General features: G+C 38.8%; 3 protein-coding genes across 4 annotated transcripts in view; 2 read left to right on the plus strand and 1 right to left on the minus strand.

Moving 5' to 3' along the window:
* LOC110847622 (discoidin domain-containing receptor 2) overlaps positions 1-18329 on the plus strand; it is a 61009-nt gene extending 42680 nt beyond the window's left edge. The window contains exons 13-25 of the mRNA XM_022094598.2: positions 3895-3975; positions 5222-5451; positions 6775-6907; positions 12305-12555; positions 13670-13804; positions 14373-14459; positions 14980-15140; positions 15830-15922; positions 16900-17038; positions 17135-17205; positions 17317-17395; positions 17510-17587; positions 17672-18329. Of these exons, the coding sequence (XP_021950290.2) occupies positions 3895-3975; positions 5222-5451; positions 6775-6907; positions 12305-12555; positions 13670-13804; positions 14373-14459; positions 14980-15140; positions 15830-15922; positions 16900-17038; positions 17135-17205; positions 17317-17395; positions 17510-17587; positions 17672-17752 (1619 nt within the window). The 3' untranslated portion in view covers positions 17753-18329. The remainder of the gene's footprint in view (positions 1-3894; positions 3976-5221; positions 5452-6774; positions 6908-12304; positions 12556-13669; positions 13805-14372; positions 14460-14979; positions 15141-15829; positions 15923-16899; positions 17039-17134; positions 17206-17316; positions 17396-17509; positions 17588-17671) is intronic.
* LOC110845704 (valine--tRNA ligase) lies at positions 18317-24208 on the minus strand. Its single transcript, XM_022092177.2, has 19 exons — positions 24078-24208; positions 23170-23651; positions 23052-23087; positions 22827-22963; positions 22428-22719; positions 22171-22338; positions 21920-22109; positions 21709-21833; positions 21270-21612; positions 20953-21180; positions 20788-20857; positions 20546-20708; positions 20436-20465; positions 20001-20100; positions 19718-19812; positions 19484-19648; positions 19053-19395; positions 18771-18946; positions 18317-18686 (listed from the first exon to the last, which is right to left on the minus strand). Exons 2-19 carry the CDS (start codon positions 23620-23622, stop codon positions 18462-18464), a joined length of 3339 nt encoding a protein of 1112 aa, XP_021947869.1. The 5' UTR covers positions 23623-23651; positions 24078-24208; the 3' UTR covers positions 18317-18461.
* Positions 24209-24257: 49 nt separating this feature from the next.
* Positions 24258-26577, plus strand: LOC110845705 (queuine tRNA-ribosyltransferase catalytic subunit 1). 2 transcript variants are annotated; one of them, XM_035849029.1, is made up of 11 exons: positions 24258-24517; positions 24584-24607; positions 24675-24764; positions 24837-25007; positions 25099-25214; positions 25291-25442; positions 25640-25649; positions 25743-25852; positions 25932-25990; positions 26059-26253; positions 26318-26577. In XM_035849029.1, the coding sequence occupies exons 1-11, from the start codon at positions 24392-24394 to the stop codon at positions 26465-26467; spliced, it is 1203 nt and encodes a 400-aa protein (XP_035704922.1). In that variant the 5' UTR covers positions 24258-24391; the 3' UTR covers positions 26468-26577. The 2 variants fall into 2 exon arrangements, with proteins under 2 accessions (XP_035704922.1, XP_035704923.1); XM_035849030.1 differs by having other exon boundaries at positions 25950-25990.
* The last annotated feature ends 69 nt before the right edge of the window (positions 26578-26646 follow it).

A 26646-nucleotide genomic window follows, 5' to 3' on the forward strand; every position in this document is an offset into this window, starting at 1 on the left:
TTCTGTTCCCATCTTGGAGAACCTATATGACTCTTAGCCGTTCACCTTAAACACTATTGGGTGGAGTCATGAAACACTGGAATTAGATGAGTTGAGGCAAATGGCAGTGAAACCAAACCAGGTACTTTGTACCAAAACTCATGCTTCTCTACTATGCACGATCAACTAATGAATGATGAGCCGTTATAATCTCACGACCCACTGGTTCCTCTCAGAGTAATTTTTAAAAACACTCTTTTCAGGTGTTAGCAGATGGCACAATTTTTCTCGTTATTTGCAGCCTCCTTCTGTGGTAGAAAAAAATGTAAAGTGGTTAAAATGAGGAATAGAAAACACGGCCCTTGGGTTATAACTTCATCTTGAGATTGCGCTCGTAGTCCGCTTACACACACATTTTGCCGTGACCGAGACTGCTTGGAATTCTGAATATGACAACGCCCGATATGTAGCACTTCCTCATGTACGTTGAGAATATGCGACAATATTGGGTAGAAATGGCTAGATTAAGTTCGAATGAATACAAGTACAGTAATATATACTCGGTAATACACTTGTTGGCTACGAATACAGATATACATGGATATGTAATAGATAAATATTTATGTACATATGTATTACAGATATGTAATAGGCTGAAAAGGCGGATCATCTATTGTACGTGTTATAGACTGAAACTGTTTAATAAGAAATTAAAAATCCACAATAATCTGCTATCCAGAACGTATGGAAGCTGTAGGATTTCTAAGAGCTTAAACTGCAATAGTTTCACTTTTCCGACAAGTTAAATTGAAACTGTAATTCGTGTTCTGTTGGTGTAGTAATCCACTAAAATCTTGTCTCCTTCACCATTTTAGCTCCCCAGTATTTCATCTATTCAAACAAAGTTAACTCAATAATCTCTTGTGCTACTGAATGTAAATTTCCCATCTGCTTTTCCCCATTGTACAAAGTAAAAGATGGAAAGTTTCCTCTCTTTTTTTAATATAAGGACTAAATTCTTTCCAGGGTTTGTAAACTTTTTTCTTGGTTCGTTCAGGTGCGATATTATTATACACAACGTGCATGATGCTCACACAATACACCTTCTTCCGGCATTAGAAAAGTATGGATATGATGTATTTCGATATTGGTTGGCGAGGGACGGAGGCGTATCGTTCACGATGATAGAAAGGGTATGCATGTACCTAGATAGCAAACAGCTCAGCATGTAAAATGTTCAAGTGAGCTGAAGTGGGCATGCAGATTTGCATGACTAGACACACTTTCCTCCCAATTTGAAATTGAATGTTCTGTTCTCCATTTATTATGGCATGCAAGCTGAGATCTGACTTACTTTTCCTACTTTACTCGTACATGGTTTCCTCGTGTCCTGTCTAACAGATAACTATGCGCTTAATACCATTGGATCTTTATTTAATTAAAAACACCATCTTCTAGATTTAAGACACTTTTTCCTCCTCGGTGACTTTCTTCCGTGCCAAACACTTCCAAGTACTTTCCATCCAGTTTTACTACTGCTGGTTTCTTTTCTCCCCTCACAAGGAGGACAAGACCAGTAGTGTAGGACATAATATGTAGTTAGCAATGTTAAATATCCACCCGCCCACCCAACCAACCAGTATGAAACAGAGTTGAACTGTACTTGGTGTTCTTGCAACGTTAGCGGAACAATTTATTTCTATTTACTCCACAGTCAATCCCGTAATTCATCTCAAATATTCCGAGACAAATGTGTTCCCACAGAGAGTCTTTTAGGATTAGCCCTGTTCCCTTGTAGACATGAGTCGTATTAAAAGCATTGAGTCCAACGTGGGTCCTCTTGTTTGTGCATTTTGTCTCCCCTCCCCCTCTCCTCCCCATGCACTTTTATTTCACTATCACCAAATATCTATTTCCCAGTGCAATAACCAAACTTCCAACAGTTCATGAAAGAAATGAGGATGGGAGAAAGTAGGCAGTTACATACGTATGCTCTCCTCACCCTCCTCGCCCAACGCCGTTCTTCTATTCGCATTGGCATTATTGGGAAAAGGGGCACTCTCCACCACTTTGTTTCCTTCTTCCACACTCACTTTGAGCTGCATATTGCACCACATTCCGCCTTCTCATACAACCCACACACACACAACCTTTACCATGCAAAGCAGGGTTGCGAATGACAAGGATTGTGATCTATGAGCTGAATATGAAAAAGACGTTTCCTTCGGTTAGATACGAGTATTACGTCGCACGGCTCGATTTCCTATGTTTCTGATGATTTTGAATCCATTAAACTGGGCTGGAACCCTTATCCGAACAGAATCTTACAGGCATAAAGGGTGTTTCAAACGGAAAGTAAGAATACCTAGCACATTTCCTATGTTGACTTCGTTTATCCTTTAGCCCACAGTCCGTCGTATGTAAAATTACATGGAGCGACAACACCACTCGATAAGGCTGATTGTGTAACAGGGTGCGTACAATTTGAGAAATGTGGCAGGAGAGAGAATTTGGAATAGTATCCGAGAGAGGGAAAGCATTCATGGGGATATCAATTTCTTTGCTCAATAAGCTTCCTCACCCCTATCAATGTCTATCTCTCTGCACGTTGGGTTGTGCAAGAGGAGGAAGATTGCCTAAGCGGAGTAAGTGAAATGGATGGGGTGGTGCGGATGTTGGTTGAATTTCCATAATAATCATATAATGCCGAGTACAACGACACTTTGATATGCTGCGGAGCTGACATGGATAAGTGGTTGGTTGGTGGGTTGCGGTGGGTGTTTTGTGTGTGCTAAGTGGTTGGTTAAGTAGATTACTTGGTTGATAAACATTCAGTCTTCCTGTCTCATCTCACTCTCACTGTTGCTGTATCAAGTCGAGTCAATTTTACTGCCTTCTTCTCTCCGGACGGCTTTCACTCCACTTCTCATCGCTTTCTCCACCACCACCACCACGTTGGCTTTGGTTTACCGATGCCTTGGACTCACTTACTACGAGAGTTCTATGTACGAGGAGCCTGCCTGCTCAATTTCCTTCCACTTCGTCTCAATGGACTGGTGTCAGTCATGTCTCTCACTCAGGATGACTTTGTTTTTGTTATCTCCGGGCTACGTCTTCGTTTTATTGGTTTACTACTCAACTATGTCGCATTACAATGGAATTGATACTCTTGCTTGATCAAGTAGTATTTTGTGACATTGTACTACTCGGTTTATTTGTCTAATGATGATGGACATGTCTTTATTTAATATACTTAAGTGAGTCAATTAAGAAATGTACTGCCGGTCGGTAAGTGTGAACGACGTGCAACCTACTTATTTGCATATACGTAAATAAATATAACCCAAATCCCGTTAGACTTGCAAACATTACAATTTTCTAGAGAACCACTGAAAACGATCTTTTCTTGTACTTTGCACAGTGAAAAATCTGTGTATTGTCAATATACGGGAAATGCTTTGCATGGAATATTTGTCGAATGTCGAATGGATTGTCGTTGCTTCCCCATCAACACTTCCGTCGTGCCGTGACAAATCCTGCTGGAAGGAGACTGAGTCGCTCGCTATGAAAAATGGTTCTAGGTGAGGGAAAGAGTGGTTAAAAGTACACCCCGGTCCGTGGGTTGTTTAGGCCTATGCAAAGTGAAAGTGACGGATGAAATAGTGGAGGAAAACTCCATTGTGCTCGGTGGCATTGTTCAATCCTGTGTGTATTGTATTGAGTGGTGGTGGTGGAAGTCGTACTTGTGCTCACATCAAATTGATGCATACCAACCACTTACATGCTAATGGTACAAAAGAGTCAGAGGGAAGAGAAATGCTCACAGTTCAAGCATTGCACACGCAGAGTTCCTTTACATTCAAAATGAAACGGGTTTACGAAATACTTTATTGAATCTTCTTTTTTTATGTGCAGAGATTTACGAGGGAAACTATACCCAGGAACTGGGGCCAGATGTACAACTGGATTTCCCCGACACTCACTCAATGGAAATAGGTAAGCAGAATCAAACAAGGTGTGCTCAAGCTGAAATGCATTTTATTATTTCCCCTGCTGCTGGTTATATAGGTTAAGCTAAAGTTAACTCTCCTGTGCATTGCATACGTGTGTGTAGGTGGAGGCCTTGTTCACTGGTAGGAAACTTATCCGTAGAACTATAAATATCAGTTTATGTACACCGCATTACGATACGAACTGGATTTGATTTTGTTATACGAACTTTTACCAAATCCACTCAAAAGTGGCACATCTAATTCTCATAGGGCGCACCAGGCAGATAATATCGCCCGATTTTATTTACTTTTCTCCATGGTCCATAAACCTCCGATATACATGTACAGATCATCAGTTGTCAAAGAGGATCATATTGGATTGAGAGGACAAGTTTTTGTATTTTAGGGACATTTGTGACGTGACTCGATGGACAGGAATAATTCTAACACAACTTGGACTTGGCAGATCACTTTGTGCAACTGAGATTATGATTATATTACGAAAAACGATGAGTAGACCAAAATCTAATTTAAAATGACAACACTCCTGGTGCATCTCATTATTCGTGTTAGTAGATAATTCGTGTTTTATCATTTTTAAGTTAATATACAATATGTACCTGTGTACACAATGCATTGCATATTTAACCATTAGATGCACATACTTAAACAACTCTGATTCACTATATGATCATACCTCACGGTTTCCTTTCTCCCTAATGAGACAACAACTATATTTTCTTATTATTATCAATTTTCATCCAAGCGAAATAAGCGCTGGTACTTACTTATCACACTCGTCACTGTCAGATGGGCCCCAACAACCACATTGCCGGGTGGTAGTACTTTGGACGGTGAAATGCAGGGGAAAGTGGAAATGACGCATTCGGTTGAAAGGACTTCCATTATTACTCTCTCGTTCGTATTAATCATTTATTATGAGAAGCGAAGGAGGCTTTTATTTTTACATTCGCTCGATCACAAACATAAATAGTGGAGCATGGGGAATACGTATGAATGGAAAATGGTTGTATAGCAAATGAGCAAGACTACGAGTGGAGGGAGCAGGGAAGGAAATGGTCGTGGAATTATTAGTTGTTGCACGACAGGAATATGTACATAGTGCACATACGCGTATGATTATTTTGGTCAGCCGAGTTGGTGCAACATTACTCCTCATGCTGTATGTAATGCATGCGGGGGAAAGTTTTATGATATTTGAACAAAGTGTGTGTTTTTATGTGTGACAGGAGACTTGGACTCATCGATGGTGGAGACGGTGGTGGGGATCATCACGGGACTTATCCTCCTCGTGGGCATCGTCAGTGGAGTCATCGTCTGGATGCGACGAAGTGGGCGCAACATTTCCTCTGCCTTCCACTTCCAGGGGGCTGGTGCCTTCCCCTGGAGAGCAAACTGGTCCTCCCACATCCCCACCCACATTGTCGCCCAAACTAACCCCACCACCGAAGGGGTGAAAGTACGAGCCATAACTCTTATTGTCGTATTTTATAACATTTTCTGCTACATTTGTACGAATGTCCATCCACCAAGTCCTCATTTACGATGCTCATAAACGTAACTTAATGACGCCGATCAACTATACGAGAACCGACAAACACGACAAATCCTAAAATAAGGAAATAGGAGCTTTATTGTTTGTGTGCAAACGTTAAGCGCAGGGTGCTTTTATTTTTGTCCACCTGTTAAAGCATTATGAGGTCTCGGACAGTCGTTGATCATCCTCATCATAGACACAATTTTGCTACACATAAGTAGCAAGGAGAACGTTATGAATCTATCTGTTGATTCCATGCTGAAAACTCTGGCGTAGTTGCAATATTTTTTATGAGAGTGCGGAAAGCGTTTTGTTGGCTCTCCGTTTCACAAATGGATCATGCGATTTACCGATTTTTCAAACGCTATCCTGCTCTCTCGTTGACCTTTTTGAAGGCGGAGATGGAATGTGTGTCCCTGCCTCTCCATTAGATTTGTAGATTTGTCGATTTCACGCCGTTCTCCATTTCCATCCATTTCTTTCTCTCCCTCTCATTTGGTATTCCAGATTGATACAACACCGACGACGACGACTCTGGGTCTGTCCCACACCGCATTTTCCTACAACCCGTACGACTCGTACATGGAAACCAACTCGAACGGCAGGCAGAAAATGGGTTCTTTGTGCTGTTTCGTGGTTTTGTGTGTTGTGTCCAATGGGATTTATTAATGCAGTCGGGACAATACGTCTCCTGTTTATATTATTGTTGTGTAATATTTTTTTTGTTGGTGGATATCGAGTACGGAGTGCGGCTCACGAAACCACGAACGCACAGTTTTCTTCTGTATAAGAAATGAGTTGAATTTGAAAAATGATGATGATTGTTTGCCTCAAATAATATACGTAGTTTTAACGGAGAAAGCTTTTATTATTATAAATATGAAGTAGGAAGCAAATAGATTTTGCTACTTGAAAATATCACATTTTTTAGACGATTGGATCCACATGAGTTATAGCTACATTGTGGTGGTGAATAAGGAGCAAAGATTTCTGAAACTGTTTCGAAGGATCTGCTGCTCGAAATTCTGGAAGGAGGCTCATAAATGATGGACTGCATATAATGCGTTTTGTATTGCTTTGTTAAGGCTAAAGCGTTGATGGTCTGGTTATGTTAAATACGCAATCTTGTAGCCATGAGGCAAGTGTGTGTATGGATGGATATGGATGGATGGACAGGGAAAGTGGAAAACGGATGCATTATATTCTTTATGAATACTGAATTGAGATTTTGTGTTCTGGGAATAGGATTTAATCTTAACCCTCACACCTGGTAATGGAGGTGGCACCGTCGTCGTAAATGGTGACTTCAAAGCCCATAATCTGCCCTCGTACACAAATGGAACTGTGTCCAAGCACTCTAATGGATTGCAGCTTCAAGGTACGTACTTTTACTCTTACTCCCATTTGACTTTCCCTTTCTTGGTTCTCTCCCCAAACAGCAAACTGATGGGGGTTGTGTGCCCATGCAAGTATCGCGGCATGAACGTGCGCCGAACCCTTGACTGACGAGCATTTTCGTATTTTCCTTCCGCTCCTTTCACTTCCGACTTTTGACAGAGTTGCATACCAAAAAGAAACGACTAACTGGTTCAAAGTCGGAAACGTCAATCTTGACTCAGCATAACTTCCAAAATGCAATGAAATCCTGGAATCTTTGAATTTGTCCTTTGCTTTGAGCATGAAAATACAAATTCTTCGCATATTACTTACTTATGTGAAGGAGTGTATGATGTAATGTTTGTGATGCATAAAGGAGGAGTGAGGGAGATCAGAGAGAAGTGGCAAAAAGTCATGTCAAAGGTTTCTACTCCTCAGTCAGTATATTTATATGCATGTATATTCGGAGGGGACTAAGAGGCTACGCCACAGACGAAGCCAATTTACATTATGGATGCTTTTCTTTTTGACGTGATGCATTATTATATTAAGGATGGACTCACTGGGGCGAGTTGCTCGAGCTTTCGACGCTGTGCACATACGCCACGCATGCACTTATTTTATAAAAAAAATATGACTGGGATTATTGTCTAGCCAAGAAAGTTGTTGTGCTTTCTCTGATGCAATATGGCCAGTGATTTTTGAAATATTATTAACTCGTGGTGGCAAGTATGCCACTGCAAACGTACATATCAATACCTTCACTTATTGCCTTTTACCCTTTAACCGGGGACGTTTCAAATATTTCAAGATAAGATTTGCGAAAAATACATACCTCATTTGACTGTGCCGCAATGTTGCAAATGAGATGAAACGAGAAAGTTGGAAGAGGAGGAGGAAGGAGACTAGTAGCAAATCCGTTGACTTTCTTTGCTTGAAACAAGAACAAACAAACTCGTCCCCGACTTTCTCATTCTTCTTATTCCTTCAAACTGAAGAAAGCGTAGTTAATCAGATTCTCTTTTTGTTTCTCTTCCAAGTCTTCTCATGCATGCTCAAAACTCAAAAGTCAAGCAAGTCAACTTTTCCACGAGAGCAAAGAAATAAACTTACCAGCAGCTCTCCTCATTGTTTGTGGGAAGGCAGAGGAGAAGAATATGGGCTGAATTAGAGAACTAGTTTCCATATCTTTCGTTACCAGCAGGTCGTCATCTACTATCAAACAACAGGAAGGGAGGTCTTGTTTTAAATAAAGATGGGCTTCAAGAAAGTGGCAGAGCTAAACACTCTTTAATCTTAAAATCTGTCTACTGGAGAAAGTTTCGCCACGAAAAACAAGGAAATGTGTCACGTCTAACATGCATAATATTGGTCAGACCAGCGGAAATATTCATTCCTTATTCAGCAGCAGGAGCGAGATAATGTTTGCGTTGAGGCTGAGACAAGAGACAATATTTTGGCTCCTCGAGAATGCCACTGATCAGCTCACCTGCTGGGATTTACTTTCGCTTTCTTCGTCATTCCACCCTTCTCTCGTTGGCAGTTGTTGATGGAGGTAGAGCAGAGAGAGGAGCTTACCGTGTGTCCTGAACCACAAAACTCAACCTCATAGTGTTTGTTGTGCAGTGTAGCCCAATGCATTATTGACAATAAACGTATGGGATGGACAACCGGCATGCTATTTTGTCCCTCAGGGTTCGGAAAAACCCAGGGTTTTAAAGTAATCAAAAAGTAACGACCCAGGGGTTTTAATGGGTTTTAATGGGGTTTTTGGGTTTTAATGGGTTTTATGGGTTTTATTAGGTTTTACATAAGTACTACATTGAACAACAATTTTCACTACTATTGCAATCCAATTTCAATTAATATGCAAATCCTACTTGTCCATGTTAGAATTTGTATCCGTTTCGAAATAGTCCTGTTTAACTGATCATAGTTTAATACTTTATGAGAATATATATTACCTCTTTCTCGAATACTTCCTCTCATCATAATGAAATCCAAGTTGTTTAAAAGTTTTTAAAATTTAATATTTCAATGCGATCTTAACGTGTATTATCAATTCTGGAAAAAATCGAGTACTTAACAACAATGAAAGTACGTATGTATTATGATCGAGAATATAATAAGTGCTTTTTACAGACACACTTCTTTTGCTCATAATAAAGTACTTCGCTGTCCATAAGTACTCGAATTTTCCAGAAGTGATAATTAAGATCACCTTGAAACATTTTAAAAAACTTTATAAATTAAAAAAATACTACAGTATTTTGTTTAATTTATTCGCTGAGATGAGAGGAAGTATTCGGGAAAAAAGTATTAATTATGACAGCAAAATGTAAATTAAATGTAATTAAATTATGTATGCTGAGCATACTATGCTCAGTTAAACATACCTCGTTCCGAAATTATTATTTTTAAATATTTTTGTCACTTGAAACTTGTAATGGCACTCGCTGATTTATTCCTGGTTTTTAAAACTTACAATATTAATCGAATAAACTGCTTAGCATGAAACAACTTCGTCTAATGTACGACAGCTGTTTTCAGATTTTAGAATATAGTTTTAAGCTGAAACACAGTTAAAACCCATTAAAACCCGAATAAAACCCATTAAAACCCAAATAAAACCCATTTAACATGGTAAAACCCAATGGGTTTTATTCGTTAACAACCCATTAAAACCCATTAAAACCCAAAAAACCCAACCCAATAAAACCCTGGGTCGGAATACCCTGGTCCCTATGTTGCTGGACATGCCACGGCGGCGGTTAACCAGGCAAACCAGAAAAGTATATAATAAGCGACGAGAGAAAAGGAACGACAGAAAGAAAGGCAGAAGAAATGGAAAGGTGGTAGCCGAGTTGGTTGGTTGGTTGGAGTGAATGGAGGGTCGAACGCTGTGGGAGAGAGTTGAGAAGGATTTGTGTTTAGTCGAAGAAGGGAAATGGGAAGAAAGTAATATATTGTAAGTGTGGAAAACAGATTAGAGGGTTGGTCTCCGTTTTATCACGGAGAAATTTACGAGACAGCGTGTGTCATTCGATGTCGTCAGAATTATTATATGTTGGGCTTCCACACTGCCACACTTTCCCCGCCCGCATCCTCTCTCTACAGACCAGCTCTGGTGGCTGGAGGTGGAGGGAAGGAAGATGGGACGCTGTGGTTGTGATCGCAATAGAGATGCACTTGATGAAGTGTGTGACCCATCTTCACTAAATCCCCTGACACCTCATACAGGCAAATGCAGACCAAAAACCAGAATAGACTTATTTTGCTACAGACGAGTGTAAGGAAAAGCACAGTTGATGCAAGATTTTTCGTCACTGCAAACTGTTCCGCACGTTTATTTACTTAATTATCATCAAAAAGACATGTTGTTGATCCAAATTAAGAATTAATACTCAGGTTCAATGTTACAATATTTTCTTTTGTTATCATTTGAAGTAATGAGCTGGAGTATACTGGACAAAAAGTGGTGGTGGCAGGAGACAGTTTGGTCATAATTTACCGAACCTGGGCAGCAAAGTCTATTAATAAAACGGAGTGTTGTTGTCGGTGTGAGAATAAATGATGGGAAAGACGGGAAAACTCTCCAAAGTTTTGGCTGTGCTTTGCTGCTGAGAGAATAAAAGGAGATTATTCTTTTGTACTAGAAGGGAAATATTGCATTATTCTGTACGGGCAAGGCCATTAAAAGCACCTGGCTGGTCAGGCAAAATGAGATCTTTTTGAACGGGCTTTAGCGAGCTATGCTATGGCTGACTGCCTTGTGCAAGGTATGGAATCTGTTCGCAAGTTACCTAAAGCTCTTGGAGACTGTTTTCAAGCAAAACCACGAGATTTTGATTTACCCTGGGTTTAAATAATTCCTTCCTAATTAAAGCTCTAGTTAGTCAGGACTCGGGACAAGTAACATTTTTCCTTGACATTGCACGCACGACTCCAACTAGTTTTCTATAAGAACAGATAAACGCGCATATATTTCTTCCCATGCTTTATCTTTAATGGGTTCTTTTCTTGGAGGTTTTGACGTTCAGGTGAAAGTGAGCGAGATGGAGATTCACTCAAATGAAAACTTTCTTTAAATTGTTGGGCAGGGTTTATCGATTGTGTGTGCGTCTTGTATTCGCTAGGTGTGAAAGTCGGACGGATGAAATGGGAGGCGATAAATTAAAAATTAAATGAGAGAGAAATCAGTCCATTTTTCATTTTTTATTTAAATTCTCCTCCCAACCTGTGAGTGAAGAAATCATTTTGATGGATTTAGACAAGGCAGCAAAACGTTATTCCTATCTCTCTGCTACAAGAAAAGTCTGAACTTGCGTGTAATGTCGGAAGCTATATCTTATCTCATTTTTCTGAAAGCGCTCTTCCTTTCAACCCTTTCACCAGAGTCCACCAGAGTGCTTTGCAATAAACATAGACTCAAAAATGCATGCTCCTTTTGACTAACTGAATTCTCCTACGTACAATTTGCATTTCCTTTGCTATCCAGCCTGCGAGGGATCTCACTCAATTTATCATGTAACATATTTTTTCACCAGCTATATTAAACCCATCCTCAGTGCGAGATAGAGACGCACATTCATTCATCTTCTCCTTCCACCAACAAGATAAATGTTCACCCCTACGTGCATGCATACATATCTTCGTATGTATCTTCGTATGTACACTGGTTTAAAAAATACAGGAGTTCCAACAAGTCATAATAACGCTCACGTCAGCCACGGATCTGTCTCATTTGGTTGAGTTGACGTACGGTAAATGAAAATGGACGCGTCGTTGTTTCACTTGTGCTTATGTGTACATGCCGTGTATTGCATGATTATTAATATTATGCTCGTTCCCAGAGAAAGCAAAACGTCTTATTTCGTCTGACTTTTTGAGAAGATGTGGGTACTGCAAGTTTCCAAGAAAATATTTATTGTACTTTCCCACAGACACTCAATCACTCATCCTGATTGCTAGACAATAAATAAATTGGAAGCCCATACGCAGTGTACTGAAAATAATTGATCAGATGGGATTTTCTCTATCTGTTTCTCTATCTACAAGAAGAGAAATGAGATTTGTGTGCGACAGTCCTCCAGGTTGTCCATTCACGAAGGACAAGAGTAGTGGTATGTTGCAGGAAGCAAGGGCTATTGAGCAGTTGGTCTATAGTCGAATCATGAATGAATTGAATAACTCCCTAAAGTTGACACTAACGTTTGGTCCAAAATATTAGGTTCCAATAGTTCCATAGTATTACTTATTTTCCTTTATATCCCTATATATATTCTTATATTCGATCCAACATTTAAGGGTCCCTTCATTGCTGGGAGAGAATAAATACGCCCGGGGTTTCCCCAACCGCTATGGCCTGATAATAAATATAATGCTAAATTATTTTCAGGTACACAATTCAACAACTACGGGTCTACGAAAAGACTTGCTGACTCTGGGCGCAAAACCGTGGCGGACAGTGGCACCAATAACGGCATCGTTAGTCACAATCACGGAAGCCCGACGAAAGTGACCTTACGGACCAATCAATTAGCAGCCCTAGATGAGAATGCGGATTATGGAGAGGGTGAAAATGAAAATATTTACCATGAAGCTTGCACGCTTACAATCAGTAGTGCCACCAAGAGTCGGAATAAAAAGGTAATCAAAATATTCAACTCAATGAACTAAATATTTTTTAATCGTATCCACAAGTTTTTAACGTATACATATTTAAAAATCTCAATATATTTAGATACCAGTAAATGTCTAAATAAATTCATCGAAGGAAAATGTGCGATCCTAAAAGATTTACTTTTAAACTAAGATTAAGACCTTATTTCCTATTCAGGCTGTCCTTTTTAGGAGAAACGTACATCGGAAACGAGACTCTGTCTAATTTATAATTTACGATTCCACTTGGATTCATTCCTTGATGGAAGGACGAGTTGAGCCCAAGTTAAAATCTCGAAATGCTCAAATAATGAAACGTAGCCTAAAGAGAGAGGAGAGAGAGCTGACATGGCGTATCGTACGGTAGATGAGTTTTCACTTTCCGTCTCTCTGTTTCGTTGAGATGAGTGCGTTGACTGACAAATGTTTTACTTGTTAAAAAGCAAAGACAAAAGTTTCACTTTCACTTGACTCTATTTTAACTCCTTGTTAGAAGGCGACTAAAAAGAGTAAGTTTGTGCAGTATTTTTTACTCCTTTGGTCACAACTGACTACTAAAATACGGAATTTAAATGTGACAGCCTCGAGGAGTGAAAGTACTCGTAAAGCGACGACGAGCAGAGTGCTCACAGGACTGGCTACATTACAATGAGCTCAAAGTTGTTGTTTTTGGTTGACTTGCACTTCTGTTCTTTTCTCATTCTGTTTTTTACAAAGCACAATAATAAAAAGTCGAGGCCTTGCACATGCATGAGAACAATGTCGGCGGCAATGAAGTTGAAATGATGGAGATAGATATTCCGCCTGTTGGAACACAAATGCAAAATATTTTAAATTATAAAGTTAAGTTACCAGCTTGTATATTTGCGTACGTACGTACGTGCGTATATCCAGTCTTTATGTGTCTGAAATGTATGTATTTGGGGACGCACAAGAATGTGAACAAGTGGGTAACCTCACACAGTGCTAAACACATTTGTATCGTGTGACCACCCTTTTTAGGGTGGTTTAAATTCCAGTTTGACTTTGACTAATCACAGTGCATTAAATTGATTGGGAAAGGTTCAACCCTTTTTACTCATGTCCATATCCTGTTTTATAGATAAAAGTGGCCAGCTCAGTGTGGAATTTAAGTTCTGGAGGACGGTCTTATCGACCTGGCCGTGGACGAGTCCCTGATGTGTCATTGAGACAATTAAGATTGATTGAAAACCTCGGGTCCTGCTTACACGGGCAGGTAAGGCGGCCACAATGCCCAGCGCTGCAATGCAACAATGGGCTTTGTAGCAAACGGAAATAAATGTCGTGTCTATGAGTTCCAAATCAATTTATTCCCCTCGCCTCCCCCCTGCTTCTCTTTATGTCGAGATTCATCTATGCAGTCCACTTCCTCTTGCAACCTTGGTTGACTTACCCATTTCCGTAGCTGCGACTACTTACTGGCGTGACTTCCTAATTTTGACTCCCTACAATATACTCCAACTTCTTCAAATGCGGCAAGCTAAATTGCGAACCGTCATTTAAGACAGATTTCAAGTAAATGCATTCATTTCCCATCAAATAACCCTCCTAACCTTAATGCCATGTAAGATTATGAGATTAAGCGTAATGAGAGCGTCTGACGTACGAAGAGGATACTGATATATTTATGACTGACTGACGTACGTACAGTATACGCCAAAAAGTTATATGCGAGCTAACAAAGTTATGCCCAAATTCTACAAATTGCATCATATCCTCTCACTCATTTGATTATGGTGAAAGTGGAAGAGTGAGCTTGAGTCCTTCCTTCTCATTCGTTGCAGGTTCATCTCTATGACTTTGAAGGAGAAATTGCTTGTCATGAAGGAACGATGTATCGCAATTGTCGTCTCATTGGGAAAACCATTAAGGTATGTGTCGTCAAGATCTTCGTCTATTCCTACCATCGTCGTCCTCTCTCTTAGCCTTAGCCCTCCCTAGAACTAGGGGTACGACTCACCCCGACCTCCACAATTTCACACACAATATCAAACACTGCGTCAAACCTGTATGTATTTCGTTAAAGATCATCAAAGTGTCCATCTTGATGATCCTGAACTCCTCGTCTGACTCTTGTGAGTTAGACACACGTTGAGTTATTCAGTCAGTTCTCGTTATGTAGTTTTTCCCCTCTCACCTCTAGAGATTTGCATACTGTGCAAGTATGTATGTAGCAACGTGGTCTAACCCAAGCATAAATAAATTGTTCATCAGTCGTGCATAGTTGGCTGCTTGTTTTTTACGAATTAATGTACCGAAATAAATAGTAATTCTGTTTGATGATGCAGTGGTGGGTGGGTGGGTGGTAGGTGGGAGAGGAGACGGAGAGGAGCGAGTTTGCAGATGGGAATTAGTGTATCTGAGAATAATTGTTTCATTTGATCATCACAGAACCTGGCTGAGATCCGACTGTTGAGTCTTTTGGACCATGAACACATTTTGGAAACGGTGGCTCTCTGCAGCGAGATGAAGAAGCCGCTGCTGTGTCTCTTCATCGCTCCGGAATGCGGCGATTTATGTTCCTTCCTCTCAAGACTAACCAACACCCCCAGGTACGCAGAGTGGCCGTCATTTCATTATGATTGAATTGTATCCATCTTTCCCATTGTCTTGTCTCTTTGAGAGAAAGAGCCGTGGTTCTGCTCCTTCCCTACCTCCCAATTTATTTCCATACATACCACGACGACAGACAGCAGCACGCCAATAAACCAACCGCTTTCTCCCGCTGTGTCTCCGTTTCCTTAATAATAATCCTCCTTATCCATCCAATGCCCGTATCCGGAGGCACCATATTCAACGGCCTGTCAATGATCGATAACGTTCACCCGTCACCAGGAGGACTAGTGGAACAAGAAAAGTGTGTGATATGGCTCAAAGCAAGCTGAGGAGAAAGGAGAACATCGCGTGTGCCATGTCCAACACAGTCGACAGAGGAAAGCCACTCATTCACCAAAGACAAAATGGAACATTAGTCTTCCAGTGCCAGTGGTCTGCCAAGTGTTTTATCTTTCCATGTGGAAAATAGCCTAAAAACTCAAATTGTCTACCCGAACGGGACAAGAAACGAAACCCATCTTCTTCCTCCCTTTCCTTCCTCTCGCTCTCTCTGTCCACTTGGTATATGTTCCTCAATTCCTTTGACCACAAAAGCAGACCACCTCGGGTTTGATTGATGGAGCCAATAGTGGAATACATGACCTGTTGGCTTTCTCTAACAATTCCCTCTCTTTTCCCTCTTTAGCTTGAGTTGGCTGCTCAGTGCTGCCAGCCAAATTGCATCTGGAATGAACTACCTGGAATCTATGAACATCACGTTCGCCGATTTATCTGCCAGGTACAGATCCGTTTGCGATCTCAATATTTTCATTAAACTTCTGTCTGTGGATAAAATAAATCGTAGCATGAAATGAGATACGAGGAGACGATACCACATATTCTTCCGACTACTTTCTCTTGCCGTCAAACTTTCTCCAACAGTTGAGTCACTGAAATGAACCGTAGTCAGTTGTCCAAAAAAATGAGCGTGAGGAAACAGATTCTACAATATGTGTAACTAGATTTTGGTAAATGACGGTATGATTCACGAGTAGAATACGTTTTTGTTTTGTTTCCAGAAAGTAGAGCAAAAACCAATCCGGTATAGGTCTCGGACATGTATTTTGCAGTATATACTGCCTGCCTGACCATCTATTTTTTATAGATTTGTAGCAGCAGCAAATGCTGCAAAGGACGCAAAAGTAGATTAAATCTGTTTGCTAAATGTAACGAAAGGTCAATCGCGTTTATATTTTGGAACAGAAAAGGGCAAGACAATAGTTCTTCATTCAATCTGACTTACTCCACGACCAAACAAACCCAGTTCATGAAAAAGGAGAATAAATGACACACATCTGTATGTTTCGAATAATCCTCTTTTACTCGATATGTGGCATCCCTTGGATGAAACAATAAGCTTAACGTATACCATAGGCGACCAAATACATGTGCAGGCCAGCCAGCCAGTGTCTTACATATTACTCTTATTGTCCTCGAGTCCTGGAGGAAGAGAAAAAATTGGAAACCATTTTGCCGTATTCACAACAAGCTTGCAATTTCGGTTGGTTGGTTGATACCGGTTGGAAGCAGTAAGTTGACAGCAGATGGTTTGCGAAATTGAAAATCGGAGCTTAAGACCAAAGCCCAAAAGAATTCTGCTGTTGCCTTCTTGAACTGTAGGAGTCGAATGTGATCTCGTTTTACGGGTGGAGAAAATAGTGGAGTAAACATGAATATTTCATTGAAACGGACTTTCTCTTTACTATTTGACCTTAGGAATTGTATGGTTGAGAGGGAAGGGTCTATCCGGATTGCCGATCTGGCGATGGCCTGTGAGCAGTATCAAGACGATTACTGTCCAACGCCGAATGGTTTAGCCCCTTTGCGATGGTGGTCTTGGGAGAGCATTTTGAGCGTATGTGTTTCTCAACCTACTTTCTCTGAGAACTTTAATATTTGACCCAACAACATATATTCTCAGAGTCTTATGTGTGTTCATCATCAATTTCAGGAGGATTTTACCATGCAAGGCTCCGTTTGGTCTTTTGGAGTGACGCTATGGGAAATTCTTACGCTCTGCAGGTATGGACATACATTTATAGATTCAAGTTGCTCCAAGAATAGCAAGCTGCATAATACCAGCGGTTCGAATAATGTAATGATGCAAACTTACTGTGACTTTTGAAATTTCAGACAAAAACCCCTTGCACATATTCCTGATCATCAAATCACAACTCTTGCAGAGAAATATGGCTCAACGGCAACTAGCCAGGTACATATAATTATTTGGATTGGTTGAGTGTTAATTTCTTCTACACTATGTAGCAAGTAGTCGTAGTATCTTAGTAAAGACGGTTGATCCGAAATGTTTTATTTATGATTTTAGCAAGTATGGCTTCCTCAACCACTGCTTAGCCCCCCAGAAATATTCGATCTGATGAGAGAGTGTTGGCAAGTCAATCCAGTAAGTACAATATTCACTCCAAGTATATTTTAAGCAAACGTCAAAGCGAATCTGTGAACTAACAACTATTTAAAATATGTTCAGGCACAACGGCCAACCTTCCAACATCTCTCCCTCTTTCTGGAACAAAAGTGTAGCACCTCAATTTACCATGCTGTTTGCTAACCTAAAAGTATGAAAATTGTGTATGGCAGATAATTCCTAAGAATAAATCAGATGTATACTTTGACTATAAGATTTGTACACAAAAGCAATTACATACATACATATTTACCGATTGCAGTATAAATAAGATGCTTTAGCCTCAAGATTTTCTACGATATGAAAATTAAATAGGCATTTTGCGAGATTTGTATACACACAAATGTATGTAGGATGCCTTCAGAATGATGAGGGAGTAAAGTGTATATCTTTTAGCAGACAAATCAAGCTGTTTTGAAAACCTTAACTTTGAAACTTGGATTAATTACGGTGGGTGCTGAATAATGAATACTTTTTTTCATTTTTCGTATGCTCCCTCTCATTGTAATAGGTTGTGATTCTAAGAGTAGCTTAAAATATGATACCTCACTCGTGCAGATATCATCTATATAATATATATATGTAAGATGTATGTAGGCGATATATATGTATATGTATGTATGTCCTATCCGGGTGTGGTGTGTACCGAATTAATTATAATATAATACGTGTTAGCCTAAAATAAATCAATTGAATAAAATTTGTACGTTATGATGTGGAACTCACTAGTAGTTTAATTTGATTATGTCCAAATAAATACCCGTCGAGCAATCACATTTCATAATACAAAATTACCCATTAATTATAACAATGAACCAATAAGGGCAACACATTTAAAACTCTTCTAGCATCATTACTCTGACAGCATAACCTTCACAGCTTCTAAGGCCTTTAGTAGCTGATCAATTTCACCAGTTAAAGTTGTCATTTTTGCAGAGTTTGACTCTTGAACATCAGCAGGAACTTTGTTGGCGTAATCCGGCTTGGCTGCAGCATCGGAAAGTTTTTTCAGTTGCTGGTTTTTAATGCTGACCTGCTTATTGATCCTCTCTTCCTCTTTGGCCAAATCAATCAAACCCTGACATCACAAACAAGAAGAAAATTGACAAGACATTCAAAATTTCTATAATATAAGTATGTATACTCAAGAATTTGGGCATACCTTGAGCAACAAGTACACAGTGCACTTATCATTGACAATTGCAGCGGCACAACCGTGTTGACACTCTTCTTTAGAACTTATTACTTGGATGCTTTTAGACGATGACAGTGCACAAAGGACTGCTTGATCTTCTTTTAGGACTGGTTCAAGTGATGGATCGGAGTTAAGTACAAAGGCTGGAAAGATTACAAAGTATATTTTTAATAAACTAAAAACTATGCAACTTAAATTTTTTTCAAAAATTTCAGTTTTATCAGCTACGTGTTGTATTTATCAAATCACCTTCTGTTTTGGTTTTGGGTGGAATCTCGTACGCTGAGCGAGTTGAACGAATAACACGAATGAAATGGTTCATAGCAGTTACTTCCTTTTCTAAATTGTCATCTTCAAACTCTTTAAACGCAGCTTGAATAGGAAACGAGGCAACAGTGATGGAAGGTGCTCTGGGTTCAAGTTTAAATTGGGGTAGACGCTGCCACAATTCTTCAGTTAAAAATGGCATGAATGGTGACAACAATCGTAATCCGTGATCAACACACAACAGCAAAACATCAAGACTTTGAATTTGAGATGCGCTCAATGTTGACCCTGGTTTTTTGTTAACAAATTTGGGCTTCAATGATTCCTAAAGGATATTATTAACAGAAGCTTAATTACAAAATACTGGAATAACTTTTAATTCAAAATTATTGTATGTAATTTTGTGGATTTACCAGATAGACGTCGCACAATTCATACAACCAAAAGCTATAGATAGCAGTGGTCGCTTCTTGAAAATTATATTCCTTCAGCGCTTCATTGGTACCAGCAGCGGCCTTGCTGAGCTTGTTAAGAATCCATCTATCCATTCTGTCAAATTGGGTTGGTGGCAGGTTTTTCTATTTTGTAAACATTTAGTTACTGATACCAATTAAAACAATTTTGTGATATAATTAGCTCATACTTACAGAGATTGGATTTTTATCACTTGGTGTGTAGTCTGTCCAGTAAAATAATGCAAATTTTACAGCATTCCACACCTTGTTGCAAAAGAAGCGATACCCTTGAAATAAGAAGTATACACTATTTTAAAAGTATTTGGGACCTAGGTTTATATGTATACTTGATTTTAAAATATCATCTTGTTGATTGATTTAATGCCGCTTCACCATTATCGACTTTGGCGATCGTTTTGGTTTTACTCATGAGCATGCCCTCGTGATCTTGATATTATCAAAATTTGGTTCTTACCTTGTACTCGAAGTACATCTAAATTGATGTCACGCCCGTGTGTCATGCAAGCACAGAGACCAAATCTTAAAGCGTCTGTTCCACATTCTGGAATGCCGGCCTGAGAGAAATAAAAAAATCAACAATGAATTGTATTTTTTGATATTCATGAGGATAATGTGCACAAGTTAAGACGCTACACTTGTCTGCAGTTATCGCATTTACGTATGTCAATCTCTAAAGGGTTCACACATGACGTATTTCGTATGAAACTTATGATCGTATTTTGTTAGAGGAAAACAATTTAAAATAGTTCACATTAGACCCTGTCTCGAAAAATGTCTAGGACAGAATTTCTTCGGAAAAATTGAAAATGCCGTCATGTTTCCTAATCATTCGTTCATGAAATCACAATAATAATTAACACATTTTACACATAAAATAAATGTCACCCACCGGGTAATCCTGTTCTTGTCCTTGTTTCGCCTAAAATTCACACAAAATACAAAGATTACAAACCGGTTGACAATAACTTTGCATGAGGAACAGTATCAATAAATTGATACCTTTTCAATTTCTTTGGGATCCAAGTTACCCTCTTCTAATTGTTTATGGAGTGCTTCTAAAGTAACACCTTGTATCACGTCCAGCGGATCAATTACGTTTCCTAATGATTTTGACATTTTTCGACCATGAGCATCTCTCACAAGCGAATGAAGAAAAACGTCTCTGTATTTGTATATATTATTCATCAGTTAAATTACAAAAATACTGCATTGTATATAATATATTATTTTGATTCAAGTACTTGAATGGTTCAGTTTTGGTCAACGTGCCAGCCATAAATATCATTCTGGATACCCAAAAGAAAATAATATCTATATATACAAAAAAACAAGGACATTACATGATGTAATTTACACCACACCAAATATATGTATCTCTTATATAATGGTAAATGGCAAAAATTTACCATAGCCAGTTTCTAGTAAATCCGTGGGGTAGAAAAGTTTAAAGTCCTCAGATTCTTCATCTGGCCAGCCCATCACAGAAAATGGAAAAAGACCAGAAGAGAACCATGTGTCCAAAACATCTTCATCTCGCTTAAGTTTAATATTTACAGCCTCGGGCCACTTAGCAGTTGCTTTCTTCATTGCTTCGTCTTCGCCCTCCGCAGCAACCCAAAGTTCATCATCTAATACTGTTGAATAAATAAAATAAAGATGTCAATTCATTCATGAAATCAGAAAAACTACTTCAAGCCAATTAATGTGCAAATACAACACTCACCAGTATTGCAGCCATCGAAAGTGACACGATATGCAGGGATCTGGTGACCCCACCAGAGCTGTCTTGAAATACACCAGTCACGAATTCCATTCATCCAGTTTTCCCATGTTTTGCGATACAAGTCAGGAATAATGCGAATTTTTTCATCCCGAACAACTTCAAGGGCTTCTTTTGCCATATTGGTACAATCGACATACCACTGAGCCTTCAACAGGGGTTCAACAATGTCCTTAGAACGAGAGCAAACGGGAACCACCATAGGATTGTCAACACAATCTCTGTACAGCCCTAGGCTTGTTAAATCCTCGACTACAGCCTTCCTTGCGTCGAATCTTTTCATTCCCTAAAACCATAAACAAGATAAGTCATAATTAAATTAACATTAACAGATGTATAATTAAGTACAATTGATAAGTGTTTAAATTGTGCAATGATTTACGCTAAATTTTCCGCAATTGCCCTCCATGTTTCCATCTTCGTTTATTATTGTAACAAATTCCAAGTTGTGACGCTTTCCGACTTCATAATCATTCGGATCGTGTGCTGGGGTAATCTTTACAGCCCCTTTAATTTAAAACAATTGTTCATAATGGTGTAATTTAATGTAAGCCCATAAACCCTGCACACTTGCGAAATTTTGTAATACGAACCTGTCCCAAACTCTTTTTCGACGAATTCGTCTGCAACAATAATTAGTTCTCGATCTACAAATGGATGTTTTGCCTTTTTCCCGATTAAACTCGTATAGCGTTCATCCTCAGGGTGAACAGCAATAGCCACATCACCAAGCATGGTTTCAGGTCTGGTTGTAGCCACAACAATTTCAGTATCGTCGTCAATCTAGAGACAATTTGTTAATTCATTAACTCTTACATCTATTTTGTCGCTATTTATTTATTACCTTGTATGCAAATGAGGTTAGTACACCAAACTCGACCTTTTCTTCATAACCAGGAACAGACAGCAATGTCTTTCCAGTCAATTCAACTTTATCCACTTCAATATCACTAATAGCGCTTTTAAGAGTACATGACCAGTTCACAAGTCGATCACTTCGATAAATGAGTTTCTATAAAACAATACACATAAATCTACATGTACAGAGCATGCATACTACATATGAGAATCATAAATTTAATTAGATCTCGATTAATTTACCCAATCAAACATGGTAACAAATGCACGAGTAACCGCTTTTCCTAGCTTTTCGTCCATTGTAAAGGCGACGCGATCCCAGTCAGCAGATATTGCCATTCTCTTCAACTGTTCGTAAATTCGATCGCCTTTTTGGTTTTTCCATTCCCATACGCGTTTTGTGAATTCTTCTCGTCCTAAGTCATGACGAGATATTCCTTGTCTTGCCAATGCCTTCTCCACGACCATCTGAGTTGCAATTCCAGCATGATCACAACCAGGAACCCAAAGGGTTACTTTCCCACGCATGCGATTCCTATATTCAATACAGAGTAGCATTAGTTTAATATTATACTTGAATCAGCCTAGGTAGGCGAATAACTGGAATTTCTGTTCAAATTAATGTTTATTTATATACCATACCATCGGGTTAGGACGTCTTCCAATGCACACGTCAAAGCATGTCCCAAATGCAGTGTTCCAGTAACATTTGGAGGTGGAATGACAATTACAAACTTTCCACGTGCTTCAATAGCTTTCTTCAGAGCTTCTTCTTCTTCCTTTATATTAAATATATAGAAAATATTAATTTGGACTATAAAATAGTTTTAAAAATCCATACATAATTTTAAACGATTTGATACGCACCATATTAACCCCATATTCAGGTTTAAAAAATCCTTGCTGAAAGAAAAAATCATTATATCACAATTTAATCGCACTATTATTTGACGATTGCCTTATTAGTTAATGCATGTCACATTACCTGACACCACCACGAATACCAAGCGGCTTCAACGTATTTTGGGTCATATGCATCAGGCAATTTTACAGTAGGTTTCTTTTCTCCGATTTTCAAGTTTTGAAGTTCTTGTAGAAGGCCATCTTCAATTCCAGATGTTTTTTCTTTTGCTTTTGATTTATCTTGTTTTGCAGCTTTGGGTTTACTATCCCCATCTGCAGCTTTGGCTTTTTGCTGCTCCTGTTTTTCTAGAAATTTCTTCATCTTTGCTTCTTTCTCCAATTTTTTCTGAAGCTCTTTAGCCTTCTTAGTGTCAGATGTTTCCTCCATCACGATTGGTAGAGTATAATCAATGGAAACTGGGGGTAGATCGACAAATTCTAGAAGATCTGGTGGTCCTTCTTGATTGGCGTCGTAAGTGCTCCACTCTCGTTTTACAGTCTCGCTCTTGGGTGAAGAGTTTTCCTCGTCTGACATCAACAAATTCAGAAGGATGGATAACTCCCCTAAAAACGATCAAGGACGAGAAAGGACAAACAATTCAGATATAAACAAATAGTATTCATACATGACGCAATTTCTGTAAAGCAGACGCTCTAAAATATCCCTAACGTTTTTAGTTAATAACTCTTTATTTTTCTTGGAGATCAATGCATGCTAATGATGAAACTTCGACATATGATTGCATAAACTCAGACCTTCGACACACAAAAACTACTAATTACTGAAGATATGTCAACGTGACACTGCCAAACTAACTTTAGTTCACATATAACGGAACTCGGTGCCTGTCCAAGAAAGAACCGGAAGTCGATAAATAAACTGACAATAAGCAACTTTGGTTTTACTGTTTTGAAGCGGTGGGTTCCACTAATTTCCATTCACAGAAGTGTGAAACCTGGCGAAATGTAAAATTGCTTTTATGACCTCACCTTATCAACGAAGGAGAGGAAGGAGGCTGCACTGAGACGAAAAAGAACGTATTTCGAAATTCCACACCGGAAGAGTTGAGAGGACGAGAGAGCAGCTGCTGAAAGAAAAGTCGGCTCTTATTATGAGACAGCGGCACCACTAAAAGATCCACCATGTGCAACCACCACCACCACCGCCGGCTCAGCTCTCTCATTCCACTTTCACCTCGTGCTCCTTGTCAACAAACAACTTGCTCTCTTTGGAGAAAGTTGCAATTTGGAATAAAAACTCCGTTTTGATCCACCAGGAAGATAATAGACTTCTAAATATTTATATGTTGCATGGTTTGAGAATGGCAAAGTCATCCCCTGCCTTGCAGTTCAAAGTACTGGCTGAATGTCCTGTGACAAAGGCAAGGACGAGCTTAATGACACTTCCTCATGGTACAGTTGAAACGCCGGTGAGTTAATTGGGAGAATAATAATTATAGCTGTGTTCAGAGTTAAATTTATTTTGTATTTTGTAGGTTTTTATGCCCGTGGGGACACAGGTTTGCATCATTTCAATGATTTGAAGGCCTCTAGATTTGATTAATCTCATTACTATTTTAATTACAGGGAACACTAAAAGGACTTCTTCCAGAACAATTGGAACAACTGGGCTGTCACATTATGCTTGGAAATACATATCATTTAGGAAACCGTCCGGTATGTACATAATTAATTATATAAATCTGTAGTGACACATGCCGCAATACTTATTTATTAAAGGTTTTTTAGGGAATTGAACTCATTAAGGAAGCTGGAGGGCTTCACAACTTCATGAATTGGAATCGATCACTGCTTACAGATTCCGGAGGATTTCAGATGGTATCACTCCTTGAGTTGGCAGAAATTACCGAAGATGGAGTAAAATTTAAATCTCCATATGACGGGTCAGAATGTATGATGGTGAGTCATCATGTTTTCGGAATTTAAGAAAAATTAACGATCAAGAGATTAAAGTTTTATGATAAATTATTTTACCATTTTTCTTTGTCAGACACCAGAACATTCAATTCAAATCCAAAACACCCTCGGTGCTGATATAATTATGCAACTGGACGATGTAGTCTCTTCTACAACAACGGGTCCAAGAGTCGAGGAAGCAATGCATAGGTAGTTAGTTGTAAATGTACTACATTCATAATATTTAATGGCTTAATCAATTTTATTTACAGTCATGATTTTGCAGAACAATAAGATGGTTGGATCGTTGCATCGCAGCTCATCAAAATCCAGAAAAGCAAAATTTATTTCCTATTGTGCAAGGAGGATTAAATCCAGAATTACGGAAAGCCTGTGCCAAAGAACTAATTAAGCGAGATACTCCTGGTTTCGCAATTGGTAACAGACAAACTACATATGTATATAGGCAAGAGGTTCAATATCAACTGGTTTTACAATATTTCTATTTGGAATACACAATTTCTCATATTTTTTTGCTTATTTTATTTTATTATTTAACCTCCGCTTATATACAAAATCACATTAAAATGAATGAATTGACCCTTATTAATTGTGTATATTCTGGTTTTCTTTAGGTGGATTAAGGTAAATTAAATATGCGCACATTCTTATTAATGATTATGTACAATACTCTTCATTTTCATTATAAATCAATTTATATGACATGATATTTTGCAGCGGAGGTGAAAGTAAAGATGATTTCTGGAAGATGGTTCATATTTCTACGGATATCCTTCCTAATCATAAACCTCGGTATTTAATGGGCGTCGGATTTGCTGAGGATCTCGGTATGACCAATGTGAAAATACTGACTTTGAGATGCTTTATCATTTTTCAATTTACTGTAATTGCTCGTATCTATTGCAGTTGTCTGTTCTGCTTTAGGATGCGACATGTACGATTGTGTCTTCCCTACAAGGACTGCTGTAAGTTGTTTTATCTCTAGTATTGATAGAAATTTCTCAGTCTATAAAATTACAATTAATTTGTACAGAGATTTGGTTCGGCATTGACTTTCACCGGCCAAGTTAATTTAAAACATCAAAAGTTTAAAAATGACTTTACTCCTGTTGACCCGGAATGCCCGTGCTCCACTTGCAAAACCTATACGAAAGCGTACATACATGCAATTGCAACGCATGAAACTATGGCTTGTCATTTGCTAACTGTTCATAATATAACATTCCAGGTGAGCCTCATTTTCTGTTTTTTGTATGCCCAATTATTACAGTGATTTGTCTAATTTGGTTTAGATGCGTTTAATGAAAAGGATCAGGGAAAGCATAAAAGAAGCAACATTTGTTGAATTTGTGCGTAATTTTATGTTTGGTCTCTACCCAAGTAAAAATTATCCAAAGTGGTCTCAAGATGCTTTGAATGCTGTGGGAATAAGCTTATTGTAGATTATACTTCTACATATTTATTCATGTTCATGACGAAATAGTTTTACATGTATAGTCCTAGAATTTTTCTAAAATTTTAATAAATGATCTGCGGATTATCAAAATCAAAATTAATCTGTCAATTTATCAAATCTAACGATAAGTTTGTATGTTTGTCACATTTGTTGGGCATTAAAGTA

Source organism: Folsomia candida, unplaced genomic scaffold (assembly GCF_002217175.1).
Source record: "Folsomia candida strain VU population unplaced genomic scaffold, ASM221717v1 Fcan01_Sc003, whole genome shotgun sequence".
NCBI classification, from domain to species: Eukaryota; Metazoa; Arthropoda; class Collembola; order Entomobryomorpha; family Isotomidae; genus Folsomia; species Folsomia candida.